At 43.7% G+C, this 23,116-nt stretch overlaps 1 protein-coding gene across 1 annotated transcript in view; it reads right to left on the reverse strand.

The window, feature by feature from the left end:
* RMND5A (required for meiotic nuclear division 5 homolog A) overlaps positions 1–23,116 on the reverse strand; it is a 43,038-nt gene that overhangs the window by 1,843 nt on the left and 18,079 nt on the right. Inside the window, exons 3-8 of the mRNA XM_019553305.1 lie at positions 18,039–18,173; positions 17,455–17,555; positions 6,690–6,856; positions 5,306–5,471; positions 3,107–3,209; positions 1,967–2,121 (exon numbers count right to left, since the gene is read on the reverse strand). Of these exons, the coding sequence (XP_019408850.1) occupies positions 1,967–2,121; positions 3,107–3,209; positions 5,306–5,471; positions 6,690–6,856; positions 17,455–17,555; positions 18,039–18,173 (827 nt within the window). The remainder of the gene's footprint in view (positions 1–1,966; positions 2,122–3,106; positions 3,210–5,305; positions 5,472–6,689; positions 6,857–17,454; positions 17,556–18,038; positions 18,174–23,116) is intronic.

The following is a 23,116-nucleotide window of genomic DNA, read 5'->3' on the forward strand; positions in this document are numbered from 1 at the left end:
AATAACAGACCACTAAGTATTTTCATGCATTATTTTGCTACAGTGGCGCCAAGCTCTCAGTTAAATATGATACCATAGACAAGAAAGGGAATGACTACGTGTTCTTATTCAATATGCTCTACTTGGCTCCACTGAACAGATTCCTACCCTTAAAAAGGGCCCCAATCAGTTATATACATGTTTTCAAATGCTCTTTTGTCGCTTACCTTGTTATTCCCGCTTAGTTTATTAAAAACAAAGACGTTAGATCTTAAAATTCATTCATCATTTTATCCCATGCGATTGGTTGTTGTATTTTGCTCAGTTTGAACTCGGAAATTAGACCGATCATTTTCACTTCAGTTTATGGTTAAAACTTAGTGGGTGCATCCACACGTGTCCCTATGGAGCCTTTGTTACTTCACTGTCATTTAGTACTTCCTTTTGTACTAAACGATGGTGTAGTAACAGCCCAGATTGCGCTGTGCACATGGTTATTTTTAGCTGCTACATCACTGCAGCAATAACTATAACAAGGGAGTGCACTGCTATAGCAATGTAGCTGTGGCATCACGGTTTGTGACCAGCAACGTAGTAGCATCATGTGTAGATGCGCCAAGTGACTTCCACTGGCCTCAGGTACTACCGTGTTTACTCAATTCCAGAAAAAGGTTTCTTTCTTCATTTGCCATGTGCGGGAGGGAGTGGGGCAGGCCCTTCATCTTGGAATTGAGTATGAGGTGGGGGGAGAACAGACAGCTGCTGCCTGCCCCCTGCGCCGCCACCCTTGCTCCAGCGCAAAAAGTCCCAGCCCAGGCTGGTAACACCTTGCTGGGGTTGTTAGACAAACACCTTGTTAGGGTCATTTGACCCCAGTACTCTTTTCTGCCGTGGCCGGGGGTCGGACTTGATGATCTGCTCAGGTCCCTTCCGACCCTACAAACTATGAAACTATGAAACAGCAACAGCAGCTGGAGCAGAGATGGAGCCTGCTGCAATGCAAGTGTAAGCAGCAAGGGGAAGGGAGGAGCAGGGCAGAGAAGGAAAACAGGCTGGGGGACAGAGCCAGCAGGGATGGAGGCACAAGAGGGGCAAGTGGAGCAGAGAGGGATAAGGGGCTGTTTGACCCCTCACTGCTTGCTCCCCCCGATGTCCTGCTACCTCCCCAACCTGTTCTCCACCCCACATCTCCTCCCCTGCCACTGCTTTCCCCACCGCAGCAGTGGGGGCATGAATTTAAGATGACCATCCACATAATTATATTCTATACATGGAAAATTATAACAAATGTATAAATTCACTATGTGCGCAATCTAGTTATTAGGGAGGTCATCTTAAATTCAGTATTGTCTTGGATTTGGGTAAATACAGTAGTTTGGATGCTATTCTGATGGGAACGTAAACACCAGCCAAAAATTTCCTTTATAAAAATGTTTATTTTATTAGGTTGTGTGAAACCCTTCTTTATAAAACCCAACTTGGTCCATCAGGATTGTTACATTGTGCATTACTTCTATACCTCAGAAGCTACATGTCCTAAAGCACAACGAATAATAGTTGTATATGTTCCTTTCCTAAAAAATATTTTCTTTTCTTCTAATGTGGTCTCTCTCCAAAAGACATGACAACACCCTTATTCATTAGGCACTTAAATGTCTACGATGGAATGACCTCAGCAGAAATAATGGTCTGCTCAAAGGTAATTAACTTCTCAGGTCTTCTCCAAGACTTCTCCCCCTGTTTAAATGCAATAATTCATTTGTACTTATTACTTCTGTCAAAATGAAGGATATTTCAGAAGTGATATAAACCTATGCAGTGAGGTCCTTATTATAGCTACACCAAATGCTGCCACTCTGCTTCAAAAACGTTATCCATAAAGTTAACTTAACTAGTTTCCACCAATTTTGTAATTATATCCTGCTCTCTCCCTGAATTCAATTTATCATCACCCAGACTTTGCTACATGTATAAGAATGATACTTACTTGCTGCCATTAAACATTTTATTCAGAGCATCTCTTGAGATAATGTGACCGCAGACTAATTTCATAGGTGGATTATTATCTGTTGTTTGCTGACGAAGAATTGGACAGGCAAATATTGAATGATACCAGCACTTTTTACCAAGGTCCACTTCAATCTGCGTAAAACAAATTACGTTTACCATCTCTTTTGAGACATCGTGTTTCCAGAAGACAACAATCAGCTTTCCTCTAATGCAGTGGCACTTATTTAACCACACTTCAATACAGCAGCAGGATCTGCGTTGATGTCTACAAATCTCCAGCCAGAAAAATTTCATAGGCATCTTAAGTCAGACTGCTATACATTTTTTCAGGGTATCGTGACAATTGCAAGAGATGTATAGCAGAGCATAAATCTGCACAGGCAAGTTAATGGACCTGACGGCCCACAAAGACTTAAATTTCTAGGCAAAGATTTTTAAAGGAGGCTAAAGGGAGCTGGATGATCAATCCCCATCAGCAACTAACTAGAACAGGTTATGCAAATCCCCTAAGGCAGCCATGAATAGTTCCACTTCAACTCTAGATTCACCTCAAGAGTCATATGCAATAGCTTCAGTTCACTTCTTTCAGTTACCAAGGTGTGAGATACTGGCTAAGCAAAAACTCTTCCACTGCTCAGATGGGTTGATTTCAAGGAGAAAAACTGCCTGCTGATTTCACTTCTGGGGGCTAAGCGGATAAAAATCAAGGATGCAAAAAAATCAGATGCAGTTCAGCAGGAACAAAGTGCGGAACAGCTTCATGAACACGGTCATGGCAGTAATCTGGAATTTATTACTAATGAGCTACCCTAAAAGCAGAACTAAGGGCTGCAACTCAGGCCCCCCAGTCTTTGCAAACAAGGCCATTCCTGCTCACTTTAAGCAGACCCAGCAGTGGAGCAATACAACAGCAAGCTGTATGTGGAGCTGAAGTCCAGCTGAAAGATGTTAATCTGATTTTTTCCTTCCCCCTTGTATTGTGACATGCGCTAACAGCATGTACAATTAGTGCATGTTCCTCAGATGGACTATGCTGCTGACAGAACTGCTACTACTTGCAGAACAAGAGACCCTCAAAAGTCACGTTCAGTCCGTCTGAAGTCCAGTGCATACTCACCGGCAGTTCATCTTTCTGATTCCAAACTCCAGTGCACTGTCTTTGTTCAATCACAGCTTTGATATTAATTAGAGCTGGCAATGCTACACAACCTGCTGAAAAACTGCAGAACAAGAAAAGTATTAATACAGAAAGCTGTTTTATGAACAACTACCTCTCAAGGTCCTACCTCCTCAATGCAGTACTAAGAACTAACATGGGAAAACTCTTGGCTCTGTTACCTAAAGAGGAAAGAGAATGATCCAAGTGTATCATATCAACGATTTGAGTTATTTGTATTAACACAGTGTCTAAGCCACCTCCATTGTAGATCAGAGCTCCATTGTGGTAGGCTCTGTAAAGAGCACGCAAGAAAAGTCAATCCGAGCTCCAAAGCTTACAAGCCAAGTGCTTGATTGTACTGTTTTATTTCACTTTCCACCATACAAGAGGAAAAAGGAGCTTACAGTCATGCTGACTTACATACGATACAGAGAAATAAGTACACAACAAGGGTGGCTAAAACACAGTTCAAATGTAGCCTAAGATGCTGTACATAAGTACCTGTCCTACAATAATTCCTTGATGAAACACAGGAATAACTTGTCTCTACACCTGGGCTCTTAGACCAAGATGAAAATGAAGCCTCTTCAGACAAAAATCGCTCAGTGGATGTAAGCACCAAATGTGGCCAGTGGCTGGGCGAATTAGGGTGCTCTGACACTTTGCTGTCTATCCCAGGATGTCTTCAAACTAGTGAAGTACACTACGAGGCTTCAGCAGTAAGCAGGAACATGCCTTTCTGTGAAGTCATGAGAAGGTACAAATATTTTGCATTGACCACCCACTTCAACACCTATTCAAAACCAGAGTTCTCATACCAACATTGCTACCCAACTCTGGGAGTCACTTCACTGTCCGAGCCATTTTCATGCAGTAATCACATATGGGGCATAAACAGGAAAACTCTTAAGGTGTCTCCACACCAGTCACAGTTAAAAACACCTTGGCTCGACTGATTTCATGGCAATTTCAAGGCAACTGTCTAACATGAGTATCAATAAAAGGGAGGGACTTTTCCATATGATTAGCAGTGTCATGGGCACCTGTACTGATAATGAACTGTGTGCATTATGGTGCCAACATTCAAGACAATGTCAATAAGAAAATACTAAGCGACTGGATTTTATTCACCCGAAGTAAGGTCAACTAATAAATGCTGTTGCTAAACGGATGTAGATTCAGTTGAAGTTTTTTTCCTTTCAGCTTTGCTATGCCAAACAAAATGTGTCCTAGAAAAAACATCTAATTCCTATGACTCATGTACATACAATTAACTCTCTGTGAAATCCTGCATAAAAGAATTTGCGCCTCTTTAAAATTAGTAAACTAAGTGAAGACTATTACTGATAGTAACAAGCAAGGAGATAACCATGAAAACACCGTGGAGTTTTTGTCAAGAACTGAGACTCCCTGCAGGAGGAAAACCACTTATTTCTTGTCTTACCTCTAAAAGGAAAATTGGAATGTAAAGATTTTTCACTTTGGGATGTACAGCCTAGTGGCTATACGGTGTCTGTATATGCACTATCTGCAGAAAGGGTGGAAAGAGTCAGCTGACTTCTTATATTTCTAATGGTCTGCAGCAGACTATTGCATTTGCAGTTGTAGCAGCAACGGGGCATGAAAACACAAGTTTTCACCTCTGCAAACTGTGAATTCTAATGACTTTAATGCAAATTTCATATCCTGAAATCACCATTCACTATCCTTTAAAACAGAGCTCCATCATAGAACCAAAGCAAAAGATGACTGGATCAAAGATAACGCAGCAAGAACACCTAACGGAAAAAGCAAGTCGTGAAATGGCTTGGGTTTTCAACTGCCAAGCTGTGGTGAAAATCCTCAACACATTTGCTTCAGTACAAAATGGCTGGTGACCATCCTTCTCTTTCATACAGATGGGTGACCTACAGAACTTAAGTCTCGTTATGTAATGCTTCATATGGGGCTCAGTGGATCGCTACCTGGCTCACGACAGAGCACTGCATGCTGGAGGGGTCATAGCTCCCAGGACCCACTAAAGTGTGCACCCGCAGATGACTGTTTAATGTTAACTAGATAGGGCTCTTTTTTACTCAGCAAGTTCCCACTGCAACCTTCAGCTGAAAAAAGTGTAGGCACCTGACCTCAGAAACACTGAAATGCAAGATGCCATACCTAACACTAAGAGGTGATTCAACTGAGAGACCCAGGAGAGCACAGGCATCCCTTGTGAAGATGTCACAGATGTCTGCCCACTGGTTTGCATCTAGTAGATGAACGTACGGAGAGTTCTCGATACCTTGTCTCAAGTACACCAGGCTGCCCATCAAAACCTGAATATCTGCGAAGGACAAGAATGCTCAAGACCATTACATTTACACATTTTTATGCCCTAATTAGAAGACTACTCTGAGCTTTTGGCCTTTTGATAAGAAACCATATATAACACAAATATACAGCAAATCAGTAATATTCAATTATACTAAGATACACAGCCATCTGGACCAAATATGGACATAGCCACCATAGAGAAAAATCTCTCTTCTTTTAACAGCGGACTAATTAACCATTAGATCTTATGACAAGCTGGATATAACAATTTGGAACTCGGGACAATAAAGTGTTATTACCTATATTACCATTTACAGCTTTCTATGATTCTATGCAATGGCAGAAGTCTAAAAAGAGTACTTAGTGCACCTCTATTTCATTCTGCATCAATGTGACAATATTTGAGGTGATCAGAATTTTAAAATAAATGATATTCTGAATGGCTCTGTATATTGCCATTATTTTGAAAATAATTCAAAACTGTGAGGATGCAGGGGCAAAGCTCGCTGTGAAAGAGACAGTGTTCCCAAATATGATAAAAGAAAAATTATTTTATAATTCAAGATGCTACCACAAGTTTCTTAGGCAGACTTTGTCAGTACCTGTCATCTCGAGGGTTTATTTTTAAACTAACTCCTTGTGGGAGGTGCTGCAAAGCAAGAAGGGATCAGTACAATTGCAAGTGGGTGGGAAAGATGGGGGGAGGGCAGGGGTTAAAGGGAGTAAAGCAAAACACCAGATAAATGACTTTAGAAAGCCTATTCAATTATATATTGAATATGCATGTCAACTTTCTCCTGGCTGTAGACCAAAACTGATATGAATCTTAAATGAGGCATACAAAGAAGAGGACAAAGAAAGCAAACATCTTCCTCCACACCACTGATCTCACCAACCCACTATTCCTACCCCAATACTTACCAGCTGGAGTGCCTAAAACATACATAAAATTTATGGCCTTAGTTTCACCTAGGGATTACTGAAATAGTTATTGCTTATACACAACTACTCTTAAAATACTGTTCCTTTTGTTCCCTAGAATTTAAGACATCACTGAAGCATCACAACTTCCTCCCAAACACATTCTTGTATTAAAAGTAACCTTCATCTTCCACTAAAAATGTAAATAATTCATTAGACACAAACACAGAAGTAAGAGACTAATGCAATTCAAATCAAGTGCCTAGAACCAAATGCATTACTCTGAAATAGCTAAAAAGTCACTTACCTTTCTGATGGTTCAGAGCAAACGGCTGAAAGTTTTTAGCATACTGCAATGCCTCTCTCTGGTTTGCTGTTCCGCCCATCAATAAACTAATGAAATATAATCTGTGCAGTTTGAATTCCAGGGAACTGTTCTGCGCCATAAGCATTTCTCTGTTAGATACTGCCCACCTAAGAGAAATGAGGGGAAAATAATACATTTCAGCCTATGAGGAATGTAGGAGTTGTAACTAGAACAGCCTTTTCAAGAAGGATTTCTGCAAGAACCTAAGTTTCCTTGCAATATTCAGGGCTCAGACGATATCTATACACTCAATAAAAAAAATAAGCCTCACAGCACAGCTAAAAAAATATATATCTGTAAAACCTCTCCATCCAATACTCAAATAGCATCATTTCTGGTACTGAATAGAGCAGCCTCTGTTGAAGATCCCCAGAAAACATCATCTAACAACCTAAAGCAGGAAAGGAGCATCCTACATGAAGCTAGGTTGCAAGACAAATTTAATTAGGGAGTTATAAAGTTAGGAATCTGACCAGTACACCTAGAGATTAAACATGTTAAAATCAGGCTGCTACAGGATCTTTAATAACCACAAATTGTCAAGATCTGTTTTGCATTTCATCCCCAGGCTGAGCCTTGAGAACACCCTCCAGAGCGATATCATCTACTGAATCACCAGCACCCCTCTGGCTCACTTTCCAGCTTTATCACGCATTATGATAATACTGTAAAATCTTAGTTGTAAATACTAAAAACATTTTTCAAAACCAATCATTGAAGAGCTTGAAAAACGTTTCGATCATTCAGGCTTTTGATAAAACCTAACCCCGTCGCAACTCATTTTGTTTGGTTTTTTTAATCTGGTTGGACCAAAAGCAATTTAAGTGTTTTGAAGATGCACAAGTTGTAGTGAGAATAATCCATCTGTTTCTCATTAGTGTTAATTATACTGTTTTCAATATGATGGCCAATTACTGAAAACAGCAGCCTTTCACCTCATGAAGGAAGGGATTAAGTAGTAGCTTATAAAGGAGAGGTGTGTAGAGTCTCAGCTTTTTTATCTCAGGTCAAATCAGCCACACAAAAAGCAAGGAAACTATATTCCCTCTTCCTCCCCCCATGTTGCACTATATCAAAGAGTTCAATCACTTGGTGAAAAGCCCCCCTGCATAGGTAAGGCACATCTCTGAGCAAGCAAGATTATACTTCCATTCTATGTTGGTCTAAGAAAACAGATTCAGACTTCCAAACAAAATTTTTCTCAGCCTCTAAGGATGTATGGTGAAAATGGAGCACTTATGAATAACATTTAACCCCATCACACCTCATCTTGGTTTTTTACATACATTTGGATCTATAATTTCACCAGTGAAATGTGGCCTCGCTGCCTGGGTAGATAACGTTTCCACCAGCATAATTAGACTTTACATTGGTGAAGATAAAGAATGGAAAGATGAGAAAAGCCCTCTATGAGAGCAGCTTTACCCAATTCAACACTGAACTACTCCTAAAAGCATCATGCGTAAAACACCACCAATTAAAATTACAGATTGAGATGAGAGCGGTCATGCAGTATGCGGTGTGGCAGACACGTCTGTGGCACCACACACTGCATGTTCAGTTGTTCTCCACGCTGCCAAGGGAGCAGCAGAGGGGCTTTTTGACCCCTGGATTCAGGGGTCAAAAAAAAAACTCACCAAAAAAACAGCGGAGTGCTGCACTCAGCAACAGCATGCGCCGCCCAAAGCTGGAGGTGCACACTGCTGCCAGCCAGGCTCCGCGTGGCAGAAGCGATGCAGCTGCAGGCCCCCAGGACTTCAGGTAAGGCTGCTGGGGCCAGCCCAGCCTGCCCTACCCCACTCGGGGTAACTTGCCATGGGCCAGAGCGTGTGTAGCACAGACATTCTCCATGGACAACTAGCGGCGGCACAAAATGTATGTCTGGATGTGGCCACAGTGTCTTCTGTCCACAACCTATCCTAGAGTAGCTGTTTACTCGAGGCAAATCAGCTACCATCTGCTTGGTCATCACCTAGTGGCAAGCCTCTATAACAACACCCACTAAGTGCACCTACTCCAGGATGTGGAGTGGACAATTTACATTCGTGTACAAAATCAGCCAGCCCTCATATGGTTAGAACCACACAAAGCAGTCAGTACTGTATTCTCCAGTATGCATCCCACGTAGAACTTCTCGGACAACTCTTATTGTAGGAAGAGCGTCCGTGATACAGTCCAGGTCACCCAGCTGCTGCCACCACTAAAATTTAAATTCCCACTGAAAACGGAAGTGCCAAACATCAGCCGTGGGGTGATCCTGCTTTACATGGGTCCAAAAGAAAAGAGCGTTCAGCAAGCAGTGAGCTAGCTATCAACATCATTTAAGAGAATTTCTTAGTTCTTTTCTTATTAAAAAGATTCCATGCAATGAGACTTAAGGTGACACATGATAATTGTTTATTAATTAAGTTCAAGTTCAACCCACATATACTTTCCATCTCGCTTTGAAATGATGCCTTGGCAACTGCAGCGCCTGTCCTCCTGAACAATTCTCGTACTTCTTTCAGAACAATGCTTGCTTTGTTATGAACGTTTTCACCTTCGTGACTCAAATCTAATCTGAACATTTATTTCTACATGGGACATAATAACAGTGAGAGATTGCATGTTCTCCCAATTTAAACACACAAAAAAAATCAGGTTTTATCAAAAAACAAGCATCACAGCCTAACTTCATGCCCATCTAGCTTTTAATTTTAAGTTATGGCCCTCCTCCCTGCCAAGACCCCAACAACTTTAAGACTCTATTAGACTCGAAAGCTGTACAAGCACATGAGAAGACAAAGCCTCCTCTCTGAAAAGGTTACAACATAAAATTTAGATGTTTCAAGCAAATCCCTGCACCCACGTGGAGATTCACAGGGCTTTATAAAGGAGCGCCGTTTCCCTGCAGGGAATAACGGCCCACATGCCACAATACGATCTAAATGAATCTCTGTGCCTACTTGCAATCTTTCCAGTCAAAGGGGTACTGCTGGAATCACATGGGGCAGAATCCAGGACCAAGCCGAGTGAAATATGAAAAAGCAAACCACTGGCACGTGCTCTAGAATCAGTGGTTCTCAACCTTTTTAGAACCGCGGCCTCCCCTTGTTAGAAACAGGGCATCCCCTTTGAAAGTGCCAGTTCTTACCTTTCACTTGTGTTGTGACTATGGAAAATAAATAACGGGGTAATTCTTCGATGGAACTTGGAAAAAGAACAACAGGTCAGAACGGTCTTGACACTATAGACTGCTATTTGAAATCTTCCGGTTTATCTTGTGAATTATGTGTAGGTGTTCACACACCTAAGAGTGCACATATTAGTTTTAAAAAATCCCAAGCCCTTACGATTTTAAAGGCTTCATTTTTAATCATCTAGTGCAGGTGTTGACAACCGATAGCCTATGAGCTGCATCTAACCCATGGGTTTTGCATGCTGGAAATTTCACCGGCACCACCGTTTCAGAAACAATGGCCAGGTCCTAGGTGCTGCCCCTTCTCAGACCTAAGCTGGGTCATTTTTGCCCGCCAGCAGAAAGCCATATTGACCACCGATCTGGAGGTTCTATCAGTAATTTCTATTGATTCCTCCCTATTTGGTAAATTTCCATCATAATCTGTGCACGCTAGAGATTTTAAAAGTATGAACTTTAATCTGAAGGTGTCCCTTTAAAAAAAATTATATATAATGGTCAGCCACTGCTCTCCAAGTTTTACTCTGGTCTTTGGTATGATATTTTGGCTTAAATGTGGTTTGTAAAGTACTTGCAGAGACTGGGTTCCTTGTTACTGTTTTCATTTATCCTACCATCAATGTTGTCTTCTCTGACTGAGCAAGCACTACTATTTTCCCCTGCCTGGCTAATCATGCTATAATTAATGACTCTCTCTCTGACTCCTCCTTTAAGCTCCCACACTGTCAATATGAGCGGCGCAGGCCTGGGAATGGGTTAGCTAAATTCTTGAAAGTGCTGCTTAAGCATGTTTATATTTAATGATGCAACCTGGTCTGCCCATTTATTTGATTAATACACAAACACCCCCGTGCCTTCCTTCTCTGCTGCTCATCTATATGGATGGCATCACCCTGAGCTCACCTACACAGTATGAACAAGTTCCCTACGCAGTCCCCTCCACCTCTGATGACCCAGTTTTGCTGTGGAGCACATGGGAAATCAGCCAGTAACAGCAAACGTAAGCACTTGAGAATAGTTTTATCAACTTTTTAAGTTCCAGTTGACAATCTCATATAACTCTTTGGGCAATTATCATTCTCAATCGTTTTAATTGTGGTGGTGCCAAAGAGCGAACCAAGAATGAGGACCCACTGCTCTGGGCACAGCTTAGAGTAGTAGATATGCCCTGTATAATGAGCTTCTAATCTAAACAGACAAGAGACAGAGTTGAAAGAAGGATAGAACAAGCAAGCATGACAAACAATGTGCTCTACTCTGTCCACTCATTTGTCTGGAATATGAACTCCTTGAAGAAAGAACCATGCCTCTTTGGATGACACCAAGCTGGGTGGAGTTGCAGACACTTCAGAGGGTAGGGCTGGGATCCAGAATGACTTGGATGGATTGGAGAAATGTCCAGCAATCAACTCAATGAAATTCAACAAGGACAAGTGCAAACAGAATCAATTATGTGCACAAGTACAGCCTGTAGAATGACTGGCTGAGCTGCAAAACTGAAGAGAAGGACCTGGGGGGTTACACTAGACCATACGCTGAACATGAACCAACAGCTCATGTTGCTCTTGTTTCAGGGGGAAAAAAAACCATACTGGGTTGTATTAACAGGAGTGCCTCTTGCAAATCAAGGGAAGAGATTCTTCCACTCCTTTCAGCACTGGTAAGGCCTCATCTGGAGTATTATATCCAGTTTTGGGCCCCACACCAAGAAAGACGTGTCCAGATTAGAAAGAATCCAGCAAAAAGCAGCAGAAATGATTAGAGGACCGGGAAGCATCACATATGAGTAGGGTGATCATATTATTTTTAAGGAAATCTGGGACACTGCTCTCATGCCCAAGTCAGTGGCGTTGCTGCAGACAGAGGCAGATGGGCAGGGCACAGTCTGGCAGGGAGACAGAGCAGTGTTAAGGAAATCCAGAGACACCGTGTTTCAAGTAAAGGTGGAGGGTTATTGTAAAAAATAAAAGTGTAACTAATTACATTTTTTAATTTTAATTTAAATTGTATCACTATAAATAAAGTAGGAATTACGGTTTAACAAAAATTATGATAACATGAAATTTTTATGAAAAAAATATATGATCACAATCCAGTCCAAACTGCTGACAATTACACTTTTCAGTCAGTTTTCCGTCTCCTGGCCTGCCTTGTCTCTGGACCCAAACTACTGGTACTTCTCTGAGGAATGCATTTTCTACAAAAGAATTGGGTTTTTTGCAACTTTTTGTAAAATTGCAGGCAGTCCTTTTCGGAATTCACTTTGATACTCAGCAAAGCAGCAATTGTAGATATACTGAGACAGCTTTTCTCTGGTTACCAGTTTCATCATTTGTGAAAATGCTCTTTCCACTGGAGCAGATATCCCTGGTAGACAAATAGCATATTTAACCAAATGCCAAATATTACTTGTTGGTATGAGAGAACAACTGAAATAAGTGACTCTCTCAACCCAATGGTTTTCCCATGGGATATCTTGCTTCCTCCATTCTTTGAGTTTGCCTTTCACATAAATCTTCATGGCACAAAATTAGTCTAAAAGACCATCAGCATTTTATCAGCCTAGTTAATGATTCAGTGTCAAATCTTTTGCATATGAAATCATATGATGTCTCAACGTTACTCCATTCAAGACAGAGGTGAAGGTTCATTCAATTAAATGCAGAAGTGCCATCAAAAGAAACTTCTTAAAGTGTGTGCCATAGATTATTTGAGTTGTAAAACTGAAGGATGCATCTGAGCAAGTAATCTTTTGTTGTTTCTCTTAAGGGGCTGACACAGATTTCAACATTTTCTGTTGACCAATTCTGTCTTCAGAGCTTGCAATTCTTTTGATGCTCCAAAAGCTGATGTAGATTGCCGTTCTGTATGTTGGATAGCTTGCATAAAGTTCTCTAACCGACAAAAAGAAACCAACATTTCCCACATTCATTTTGAAAGAAATTAAAAAACAGAGTTGGACATTTAGCATGAAGTATGCTTTCAAAGGCTCATACATTTCAAAAAGATGCTGTATTACTAGAAGTAATAAAAGAAAACATGTTACCATGTTAGAGCAAAATGTTATAGTCAAGGTCAGCTTGGTCTCAGAATTATTGCGATTTGGTTACATAAACTGTGTAAAATGTGAAAACATTGATCTCTCTTCACTGCAAGCCCTTCCAGCTTGTTTGGATGCAGGTGTGTATAATGTGGGCCACACAACCAATCCAAGTAAGCTTCTGTTCCACCTTTCTTTCAATTTTGTAATAATGCTGGTTTTCCCACAATTCTGGACCACACCAAAGTTTGTGTTAGTGTTATCAGTGCAGAAACCAAGGACTCCATGCAAATCCCAGGTTTCTGAATGCAACTTTCAATAACATTTGCAATGATTTCAGTTGTCTCTCCTTTGACAGAGTAAACATCTAGCAATTTAACTTTCATGCTACTTGAAGGATTAAAAAAAGGATCAATATTGGGATTAGCTTTACTGCCTTCCTGTTGGATGCATCAGCTGATACAGTAATAAAAGTTGCTCCAGCCAGTTCTGCAGACAGTTCATCTTTTGCCAGTGGGGCTAGTACATTTAATGCAAAAGCTTTGTTTTTTGTACAGCACAAGAAAATACTGGATCAAATAACTTTGAAATCAATTTCAATGAACAGTTACTAGAACAGAAAGAGAGCTCATGCTGGACATAATGATATGCAAACATACCTTCTCTGCCACTGCACATTTAAGCTCAGTATCCGATGCAATACTTTGTCTGAAAAACGAAGCAAGCTTTTCACTTGCAGACACTGCCTCTATTGCAGATTTATGTTTCTGTGTTTGGAGATGGTCTGTGATATCACTACGGACTCCATAAGCAACAGAAAACGTAGCAGAACACTGCAGAAAAGTAGCATGTTCTGCATCAACCCATTTTAACAAAGGAAATTCTGAGCGTCGCTGAAAGTACATTTATGTTTTCGCATTGAAGTTTCTTCTTTCTTGTTAGAAGAAAATTTAAAAATAAGCATGCTTAAGACACACTCTTGGCACTGAGAAAAGAATTCACAGAATCATAGAAAATGAGGGTTGGAAGGGACCTCAAGATGTCATCTAGTCCAACCCCCTGCTCAAAGCGTCCTAGCCAAGGCTTTATCTACCTGAGTTGTAAAAAACCTCCAAGGACGGAGATTCTACCACCTCTCTGAGCTTTTAGGAAGCTGCTGGTACACAGCCCAGAGACCATTAAACAACCTGAACCATGCAGCTCAGGCTCCGGGCTCTCACATGGCTTTCAGCAGCATCAGCCCCATGTCAGCAAAGCAGAAGCAGCCCTGCACTGCCCCAACCTCAGCAGCACAGCGTATCTTCCAGCGCTGGGTTAAGTTCAGAACAGTGATGAGGTGAGGGATAGAGGGTGGGATATCCCCACGGACAACAAGAGCAATGAGCTGTTTCAGCAATATGTCAGCCGTGCATTGGTGGGAGAGGTGCAGAGGTGAAGGAAAACCGAGGAAGGTTTGGCAAAGACTAGACAAGCACCTAGCTGGGATCATCTGCCCAGGGCAGGTGGTTGGACAAGATGATCTACTAAGGTCCCTTCCGACCTTAAAAAGCTACGAAATCTATGAAACCCTGGAGCAGTGTCTGCCCCCACTTCTTCCCCCCTGTGGCCCTCAGTGGGATCCTGCCACCTGAGGGGCCCCAAATGGCAGCACCCAGGGCCCACACCTGTTCCAGCTGTGCAGGAGGAGGGTGGGAAGGGAGGCAGCCAGGCCTAAGGAGGACAGAGCCAGCCGCAGTCCCAAGGCAGAGACTATACCCCGGAGCCCAAAGCTGCCCCCCAAAACACAGGTCCCCACTAGAAGTCGAGTGGGTGGGAGAAACCTCCACTCCCTTCAGGGCAGGGGCCCAAGTCTGCTCCCCCGCCTCCACGCTGTCCCAGCTCCCCCCCCAGGAGACCCCCCTCCCTCAGCAGGGCTCTGCAGTGGCAGCTGCCCTCTGGTCCCAACTCCACTGGGCTGCAAGCAGGTAAACTTGCACTGTAGAGTCAGTCAGGGCTAGACTTAAGGGTGGGCAACATGAGTGACTGCCCAGGGCACCGTGGTCAGGGAGGCATCGTGCACACACGTGTGAGCAGCCCATGCTCACAGCAATGCTCTCCCTGTCCCGCCACACCCCAGGCAGGAGGACCAGTGCCCAACCCAGCCTGCAACCCCACCTCCAGCCTCTGCTCAGAAGGGGCACATGTAGGCAGGCTGGTGCCAATCTGAGACTTTTGCTTCAAATTTTGCCAGGATGCTGAGGCAGACTATGAAATCCCAGACTGTCCTGGCCAAACCTGGACGTATGGTCAACCTACCTATGAGGAAAGGCTGAAAGAGCTAGGGTTATTTAGTCTTGGGAAGAAAAGCCTGGGGAAGGTGGGGGCAAGGAGTGAATTTGAAAGCAGTCTTAAAAAAAAATACCTGAAAGGTAATTACAAAGTGGATAGTAATGGACTATTCTCTGTGGCAGTAGAAGATAGGACTAAAAGTAATGGCCTCAAACTGCAAAAGAAGAAACCCAGGCTGGAGATTAGGAAAAATATTCTGACTATGAGAATGGTCAAGAATTGAATAGGCTACCTGGAGTAGCTGTGGAATCTCCATGCCTGGAAATTTTCAAGAGCAGGTTAGACAGACATTTCGCTGGGATCATTTAGTCAGGGATGATCCTGCCTTGACTTGAGGACTGGACTACATGATTTCATGAAGGCCCTTCCAGCCCTACCTTCCATACAGAAGAGGATCATAGGACCTCAGGAAAGCAGCTAGCACATTGTAGGAGCTACCCAAAATGAATAAGCAACCAAAAGACGTACAAGAAATTTCCTACCCTTACACAGCCAAACAAAACTGATGTGATAACGTAAAGAAGACAGCCAGAACTACTACTCAATCTTCAGGAAATGCCTTTCTCTAAGGATCTATGACTAGTATAACCAGAAGAAACTCAAGTGTGTAAACAGCAAGAGATGCAGTTTCAGTTCAAAGAAGCAGGGCATTTTTAGAGTATTACTGCCCCACAATTAGCCAGATGGATAGCACTGAACCCTCCCAGCACCGCACTTACATTGTTATTTTCAATGAGTAATTAAGTATGATGTGCCCTCCACAATTCAGTGACAGATTCCAGCATGCACATTTTATGTTGATTAATGGTTTAACATCATGCTGTCCCTGCACTTCACTTAGACACCAATCTCAAGAGAACAAATTTTCAAGAAAAGCCTAATATTGGCTAGTCTTATAGTGTGAGCGAATACACATGCAGCAAGAGAAATCTAATTAGCTCAGAGGAAACTTATTTTGCGAAACAGAAAAGAAACCTGAATACCCTAAATGTTCTGTGACCACATGTAATCAAGCATGAAGGATTTCTACATTTGTTTTATTCTTTTGTTTCTCATATTACAGAATAAATATCAAAAGCTACCCAAAAAGTACTATTATTTTTGTTCTTATTTATATAGTAAAGCTCCCCACAAATGGATAAAAGATGGGATCTAGACTCATGTTCCAAAAACTGTTTTGATGTTGCAGGCTTTTTAAACAATACGATTTTGGTATAGCTCAGCCTCATTAATGAAGAGTATAATGCACAGAACAACCTACAAAAAGTGTATTTTTTGTTTCTCTTTTTTTGCTCCAACTTGCAGGACAAATGGGGGTAAAAGCTAATAAAAATAATCAGAGAACTACCATAGGATGAGGTTAAGTGAAATGTTCTAAAATGGAGACCAAGGCTGGGCAACCTGCACCACACATGGTACATGGGTGTATGACACATGGCAGATTGGACAGGGAGCAGAAGGCAAAGGAAAAGGAATCAGAATAACCCGCAAGGAGGGCACAAGCTAAACTTGTGGCATGCCGGCTACTAAGGTTGGCTCCAACTGATCTTGAGAGTCTTAGATTTAGCCTGCACATTCACTATCATTTTCTGTGGGTTCTTGCCACTGAAGAAAGGATAATATTGTCTAAAACAACATGACCTCAGAGCCTATCTGTGGAAAAGCCATAACTACTCCAACACTAACACTCACTCACCTGTCACCACAAGTCTATAAAGATCGCCTGTTCTGCTACTCCCTTCTCCTTTGGTCTTCTACCTGCATCTGACTGGGGAAAACGACTTGACAAAATAAGTAGCATTGAGCCCTGATCCTGAAAGGCCCTGATCAACCCCAAAAGTCCATTAAGTTAATGGGAACTGGGGGAGTCTTTCAGGACATACTACATACCCTTTCAGATCGGGCCCTTTTTTAAGGAACCTGCCAGTGATTTATAGTAACCTAATTAAAAAGGCTTTGTTTCAAGCAGACAACCGATGCTGTTCTTCCTGAAAGCTTCTGCCAATGATATTGTGCAACACAAGTTTAGTAATAGATCAGAAAAAAAAAAACCCTTTGAGTTTATTCCTATGTCACAGAGGGAGAGTTCAGAGTGAATTGAAGACAATGCCAAGGTTTCAAGTGTTCAAAGAAAGAAAAAAAAAAACTGGGCAACTCACTCAAGTGCAGGTCTCAAAACTCTAACTTTTAATGCTTCCAATATTCGATTTAGCTCCACAAATGGCTCTTTTTGACTTTGGTCTATAGAAAGACCAGATTCCTGAAAAACAGAAGTCACACTGTTTAGTTATCAGAAAAATAACAAGAGGAAAAAACCTCTCTTTTAGTTAGTTGCCTTTAAATAATTTCTATTTAATATTACTGTATTTTGTACAGATAACCCACCCCTGAATATAATACACACCTTATTTTTGGAAGGCCCCAAGAAAAAGATCTTACTTATGAATATAGGTAAGTATCTAAGGTCTGGGGTCTCTGGGCCTTGAGGCCATGTATCAGAGCTGGTGGTTAGGGGCTATGAGCCAAATGTCCACACACACACAGAGCTTTTCCTTGCATAGTGATGAGAAACCCACTTTTTGCAGATGGTTTGGGTGAAGGGGGAGGGGGGGAGGTGTGGGATACAGGAGAGAAAATGTGGTAATACTCTTATTGAGGGTTGCAGCTACAAAAAATTTAAACACACTGCAGTATGGAGAAGAACTACTTTCCAGGCACATCCAACATCCATAGCTATCGTTACCTGACAGAGCTCTTCAGCTACATCCAGCATTCCCTGTCGGAAGAAGTGCTCCACCATCACCTCGTTGAGAATTCGCTGGCTGTCAGCTTGCCAGCATCCATCTATCCCCACGCTGCTGATGTCAGAGTCAAAATTCTGAAAATATACAAATTAACATTTAATAGGTTGGAACACATGCCCCATGTAATTGTTGTTTAATTAGGCAGTACACCTGTGTCTCCGATTCTTTCAGTCTATTATTCAGCTGCCCTCAATTACCTCCTGTTCCAAGTGAAATACGTCTATCAAATGTTTCGCTACCTCCTGTGAACAGGAGAACTCCTTTGGCTTGTTCATTCCAAGTTCGAACTTTACTCATCAGAAGGATTTATGCTAGGAAATTACAAATCTAGTTAGCAAGCCATAAAGTCTAGTTAGCTAATAAAAAGATTTACATAACATCATGCCTTTAAAAGAGGTAGTGCCAGCAGAAGAGATTTTTCCATGTATGAAAGAGCCTTGAAAAAAGACTCAACTAGCTGCAGTCTACAGTGGGACACAGCACATCTCTGGAACAGGGGGCAGTCGCTACTGCAGAGAGCGACAGAAGCAAAAAGCTTCAATGTAAAACCTGCACATGTAACCTGAAGCAAGCAATGCTGCAAATAAGAGAGAGAAAAGGGAGATTCTCCTAGAAGAAGATAAGCAATGGGAACTGGGAACTCAGCCAAGGATATCACTGCCCCGTAAGAGATTGGGCTTTAAGATCTGATAGCGCTTTCCCAGTTCTACACCAGAATAATCCCATGTAATATATTTGAAGCCAATAGCCTATACAGCCTTGAGAGATGTTAAAACATTGCTGAAGAGATATGATACTTCTCTAATAACACTTAGCATTAGCTTCTATTGGTAGCAGAAGAATCAAAATTTATTCCACCCTAAAATGTGAGGTGGGATTTAGTTCACAAATCTAAAACATTTCACGATCAGTCCTACCCAGGACTGACAAGCAAGGGGCAGATAAATCAATGTGACAAGCTATATGGCCTTTGAGCACTGTGTGCCTGTTATCCAATCTGTAAAGTGAGGCTAAAACCTACCCATTTAATAGACTTAGGTAAAGTTTGAGGGGGTCCTTTCAGACAATTTACACCAAGCTACACAGCAGTACTCCTCGTTTTCCTGGAGCAAGGGGGCACGACACCTTCATTTCAGCTCAAGACACTGAGGAAAAGCAGTCAACTGTACACATCCAAGGATACATCTGGGACATTAAATCTCTAGTTTCTGAAGCAAAGGTGGAGCAGATGGATAGGGTACAAAGGGTGCAAATGAACCTCAATACTTGTGCCACCACCAAACGCATCACTTAGGGGGCCTTTTCTGCCTCATTATACAGGGACAGACATAGAGCAGGACAGAAAGCTCAACATTAGAGAAAAAAAAAATGGCACCATTCCTCATCTAAATCTCATGCTTTTTTGGTTTGGGGCCTTACCTTGTAGGTTCACTGAGGCACTGGCCTTTTAATCATGGATAGAAGGGATTGCACCATTACACAAAAATAAAGTCTGACTCTTGTATATTGTGCAGGGGTGTGTGGTCAGGGTGTGTGTGGAGGGCATAAAGTATGTTAGGGGTATGTATATGTGAGGGGGTAGGGGGCAGGGGATGGGTGCGAGAGGGAGAGTGGGGGGTGTGAAGACCCCCCAACATGATGCGCAGTCCCCATCGATGGCAGCAACAACAGTCAGGGGTGTTCAGGGCACTGGCGCCCTGTGCAGACGCTGGCACCCAGCTCCAGCCAGTGCTGTATGGGGGTAAGGAGTCACCTCTGTCTCTCCCCAAAAACTCTGCTATGTGACAATCTGGTTAACATGGTCCCTGCAGAGGGCAGACATCTCATCTCTGTAGGTAACCGTGAGCTGTAACCTGAGTTGGATACAGTCCTGAGGGAGAGGGGAAACCTGCTCCCTCTGCCTACATGACTGGCATCACATACCTGGGTGATGGCTTAGGCTCCCTATTGTTCTAAGCAATGCCAGTCTACCCAGCAACCAGTGATGCATTTCAAATTGGTTGGCTGGCAGCCAACCGGTGCTGGCCTCCACCGGACCAAGTAAATGAGGTCATAAGGTCTATGCAAATTAAGGACTGCCTTCCCTGCCCTCTGCTGGGAGGTCCCAGAAGCCTGCTGGGAAGCAGGGCCTGAGACTCCCCTCCACTTCAAGTGGAGTCCCAGGACCTGTGAGACTGGGGGCAGTGAAGGCAGCTGGCTCCAGTGTGGGGCTTCCCCAGTGCTGTGCAAGTGTGGGAGCTGCAGGCATCCCCTGCAGAGCCCCCCCCAGTAGAGGCAGGCTGAGAAGACTGCATTCCTCGCCACCATGTGCAGTGCTGGCTGGAGCCATGCACCACTGGGCACCAGCACCTGCGCCAGTTATGAGTACCCTGAGCTCCCCTGCCTGCTGTTGCCAGCAGCAGGGGCTGTGCACCATGTGGGGGAGTATGTGGGGGGTCCCCACACACACACCTCCCTTACTCCCTCCACCCCCACATTCTGCCCAGCCAAGCTCGACTCCTCCTGCCCCCCTGGATGTGGGCTCCAGTTGCTGCCAGCCTCAGCCCCATGCTCCCTATCCCCACCCAGCTACAGCTTCCTTCTGCCCCTGCCCCTTCCCTACCTGCTCCCCAGAGCAAGCGGGATGCCAGAGAAGCCAAGCAGGTCCCCCATGGGGTGGCTGCAGCAGCAACAGCAGCAGCCTCACCCAAAAGCTTCTGCTGCCTGGGCTGGGTCCTTCTACCCACAACAGTGGGAGCAAGATGCAAGAGTATGTTGGGGGAGGGGTTGTATACCCAACTGCCCCGCTCCCACCCTTGTGGGCAGAAGGGTACACAACCTCGCTCCCACCCTTGTGGGCAGAAGGGTACAATTCATTGGTGGGTGCCCACAGGCTGGATGAAAGTGCTTAGCAAACCAGTTCTGGCCAGCAGGCTGTATTTTGCCTCCCCCGGTCTAACAGGAAAGAAGTCACAGCTATAATCACTCATACTGCTCCATTTCTGCTGGAAAGAGTAGTTATTTATTGTACAGTATGTGTGGTTCTTCAAGAGGCCTGATCCATGTGGACTCTACAGGTGGTGTATGCACCACAGGCAGAAGAAATCAGATTCTTTTGAGAAGAGCATCTGTTAAAAGTGTGCCAGGGCCATACATATCCTCACATCTTCCCCAGTACACAAAGGGAGAGCTAGCTCAACCACCTCTGGTCATTCACCAACACAACTCCAGAGCTGGAAGGTGGGTCATGGAATCCATGCACACAACACACCTTGAAGAACCACAGCTCATGTGACCAAAGTATCAGGTCTTTCTTCAAGTGACCAGCCACTCTAGTGACTCCCGGGCAGCTCTGCATTTCTTAGAGATGGGCAACAAGGTGTCCCACTAAAACCATACGTGACTGCAGGACAGCCCTAATGAAGTGGCATCCAATCTGGAAAGTTCTACCAACGAAAAGCACCTCGTAAATACGTAGACCGAGTTCCATGTAGTTACTCTGCAGATTTCAGGAAAAGGAACTGTATACAGACAAGACTGCCTAACCTCTAGTGGAAAAGACTGCTCACCAGGCAGTAGCGCTGGACAGCAAGATGGACCTAACAAGTTTATTCAAAACATTGTCAAAACTGAACAACCCCGAGATAATCTCTAAGAGAACACGATTCATTCTTACCTTCTCCGCAAAGTCCATACATTGTTTAGACACATTTCTACATTGTGTTTCCAGCTGACACAGAAAGATAATGCCTTTGTACATCAAGTGCATGAAGCTTAGCATCCTCTAAGGCTTGGGGAAGTAGACCAGGAGGTGAATAAATTACTTGTAAGGAACTCGGACCTAACTTTGGACAGACACTTGGGAAATGGCCGAGAATAACCCCATCCTGATGAAAATTATTAATATTAAATAATAATGATTAATACTGGGGAAAGCTAGTCCCAGCTGAAGTATTTTAGGAGCAGTGCATGGAGGCTGCTATGCTGTATGTCCAAAAGCAGTCAGCTTTTTCTGATCTTTCTCCACATTATTTTACAAAGCCTTTTGACTTCTGTTGAACTGATATAATTAGAGGCCCTAAGACTGAGTGAGAATAGAAGTTTTAAAATTACTTGGAAGGGACTTGGTACCTCTTATCTGGGCGCCTGCACGTAGCCAGAACCAATGGTGCAGCCTGACTCAGACCAACAAGGAACCTGTGAAGACCTACCAGGTATGGAAGGATGCAAAAAGTCCAGCCTATGAGCCATTTCCTTTGCACCACCACCCACAGCATGTCAAGACAGTCGTGTCTGCGGCGGTCTTGGAATCCCCTGCAGAAGACTCAGAAGTGTTCACTGGATCATCAGGGCTGCATCAGGAAGTTGCAGTCACGATGAATAGTTTGCCCTCAGCTGCCTAAACTTTGCTGCTGTCCTCTTCCTTTCTCCCTAGTATCTGTGGCTGCAGCTAAGTGACCTGGCTGTTGAGGAGAAAAAGATCTAGTCTTGCAACGAAAGCAGTGGCTGTTGCAGAGGTGGGCAAAATACAGCCCGCAGGCTGCATCCGGCCCACGAGGCCATTCTATCCGACCCAAAGGGACCCTAATAAAATGTAGAAAAATCAATATTTCTCTGCCCTTGGTTCCTGTAAAAAATGACAGGAACCAAGGGCAGTAGGACCCAGGGGAAGCCCGGCGCGCTACAACAACAGCAGGGCCCGCCTGGCGCCCCCCCAGGCCCCATCCAGGGTTTCTCGGCTGGGAGCACGTGGCTGCCCTCGTGTGGGAAGCTCAGGTTAGTGGGGGAAGGGGGGAGGGACCCCGGGCAAGGAAGGAGCAGTGTGGGGGGGGAGCAGCCCCTCTCCACCCTCACCTGCCCCATGCCCAGGGCTGCAGCCACTCACAGCCTGCCTGGTGATGCCTGTACCTGCTCCAGACAACCCCATGCAGGCTGTGAGCGCCTGCAGCATGGGGCACCAGGCGGGGCTGCTTCCCCACCACCCCTTGCTCAGCTTTTCCCTGGGCTCCTTCTCTGTGCGCAGAAAAACAGCTCCTCG

Source organism: Crocodylus porosus, unplaced genomic scaffold (assembly GCF_001723895.1).
Source record: "Crocodylus porosus isolate Cpor-Errol unplaced genomic scaffold, CroPor_comp1, whole genome shotgun sequence".
In the NCBI taxonomy this organism is placed as follows: Eukaryota; Metazoa; Chordata; order Crocodylia; family Crocodylidae; genus Crocodylus; species Crocodylus porosus.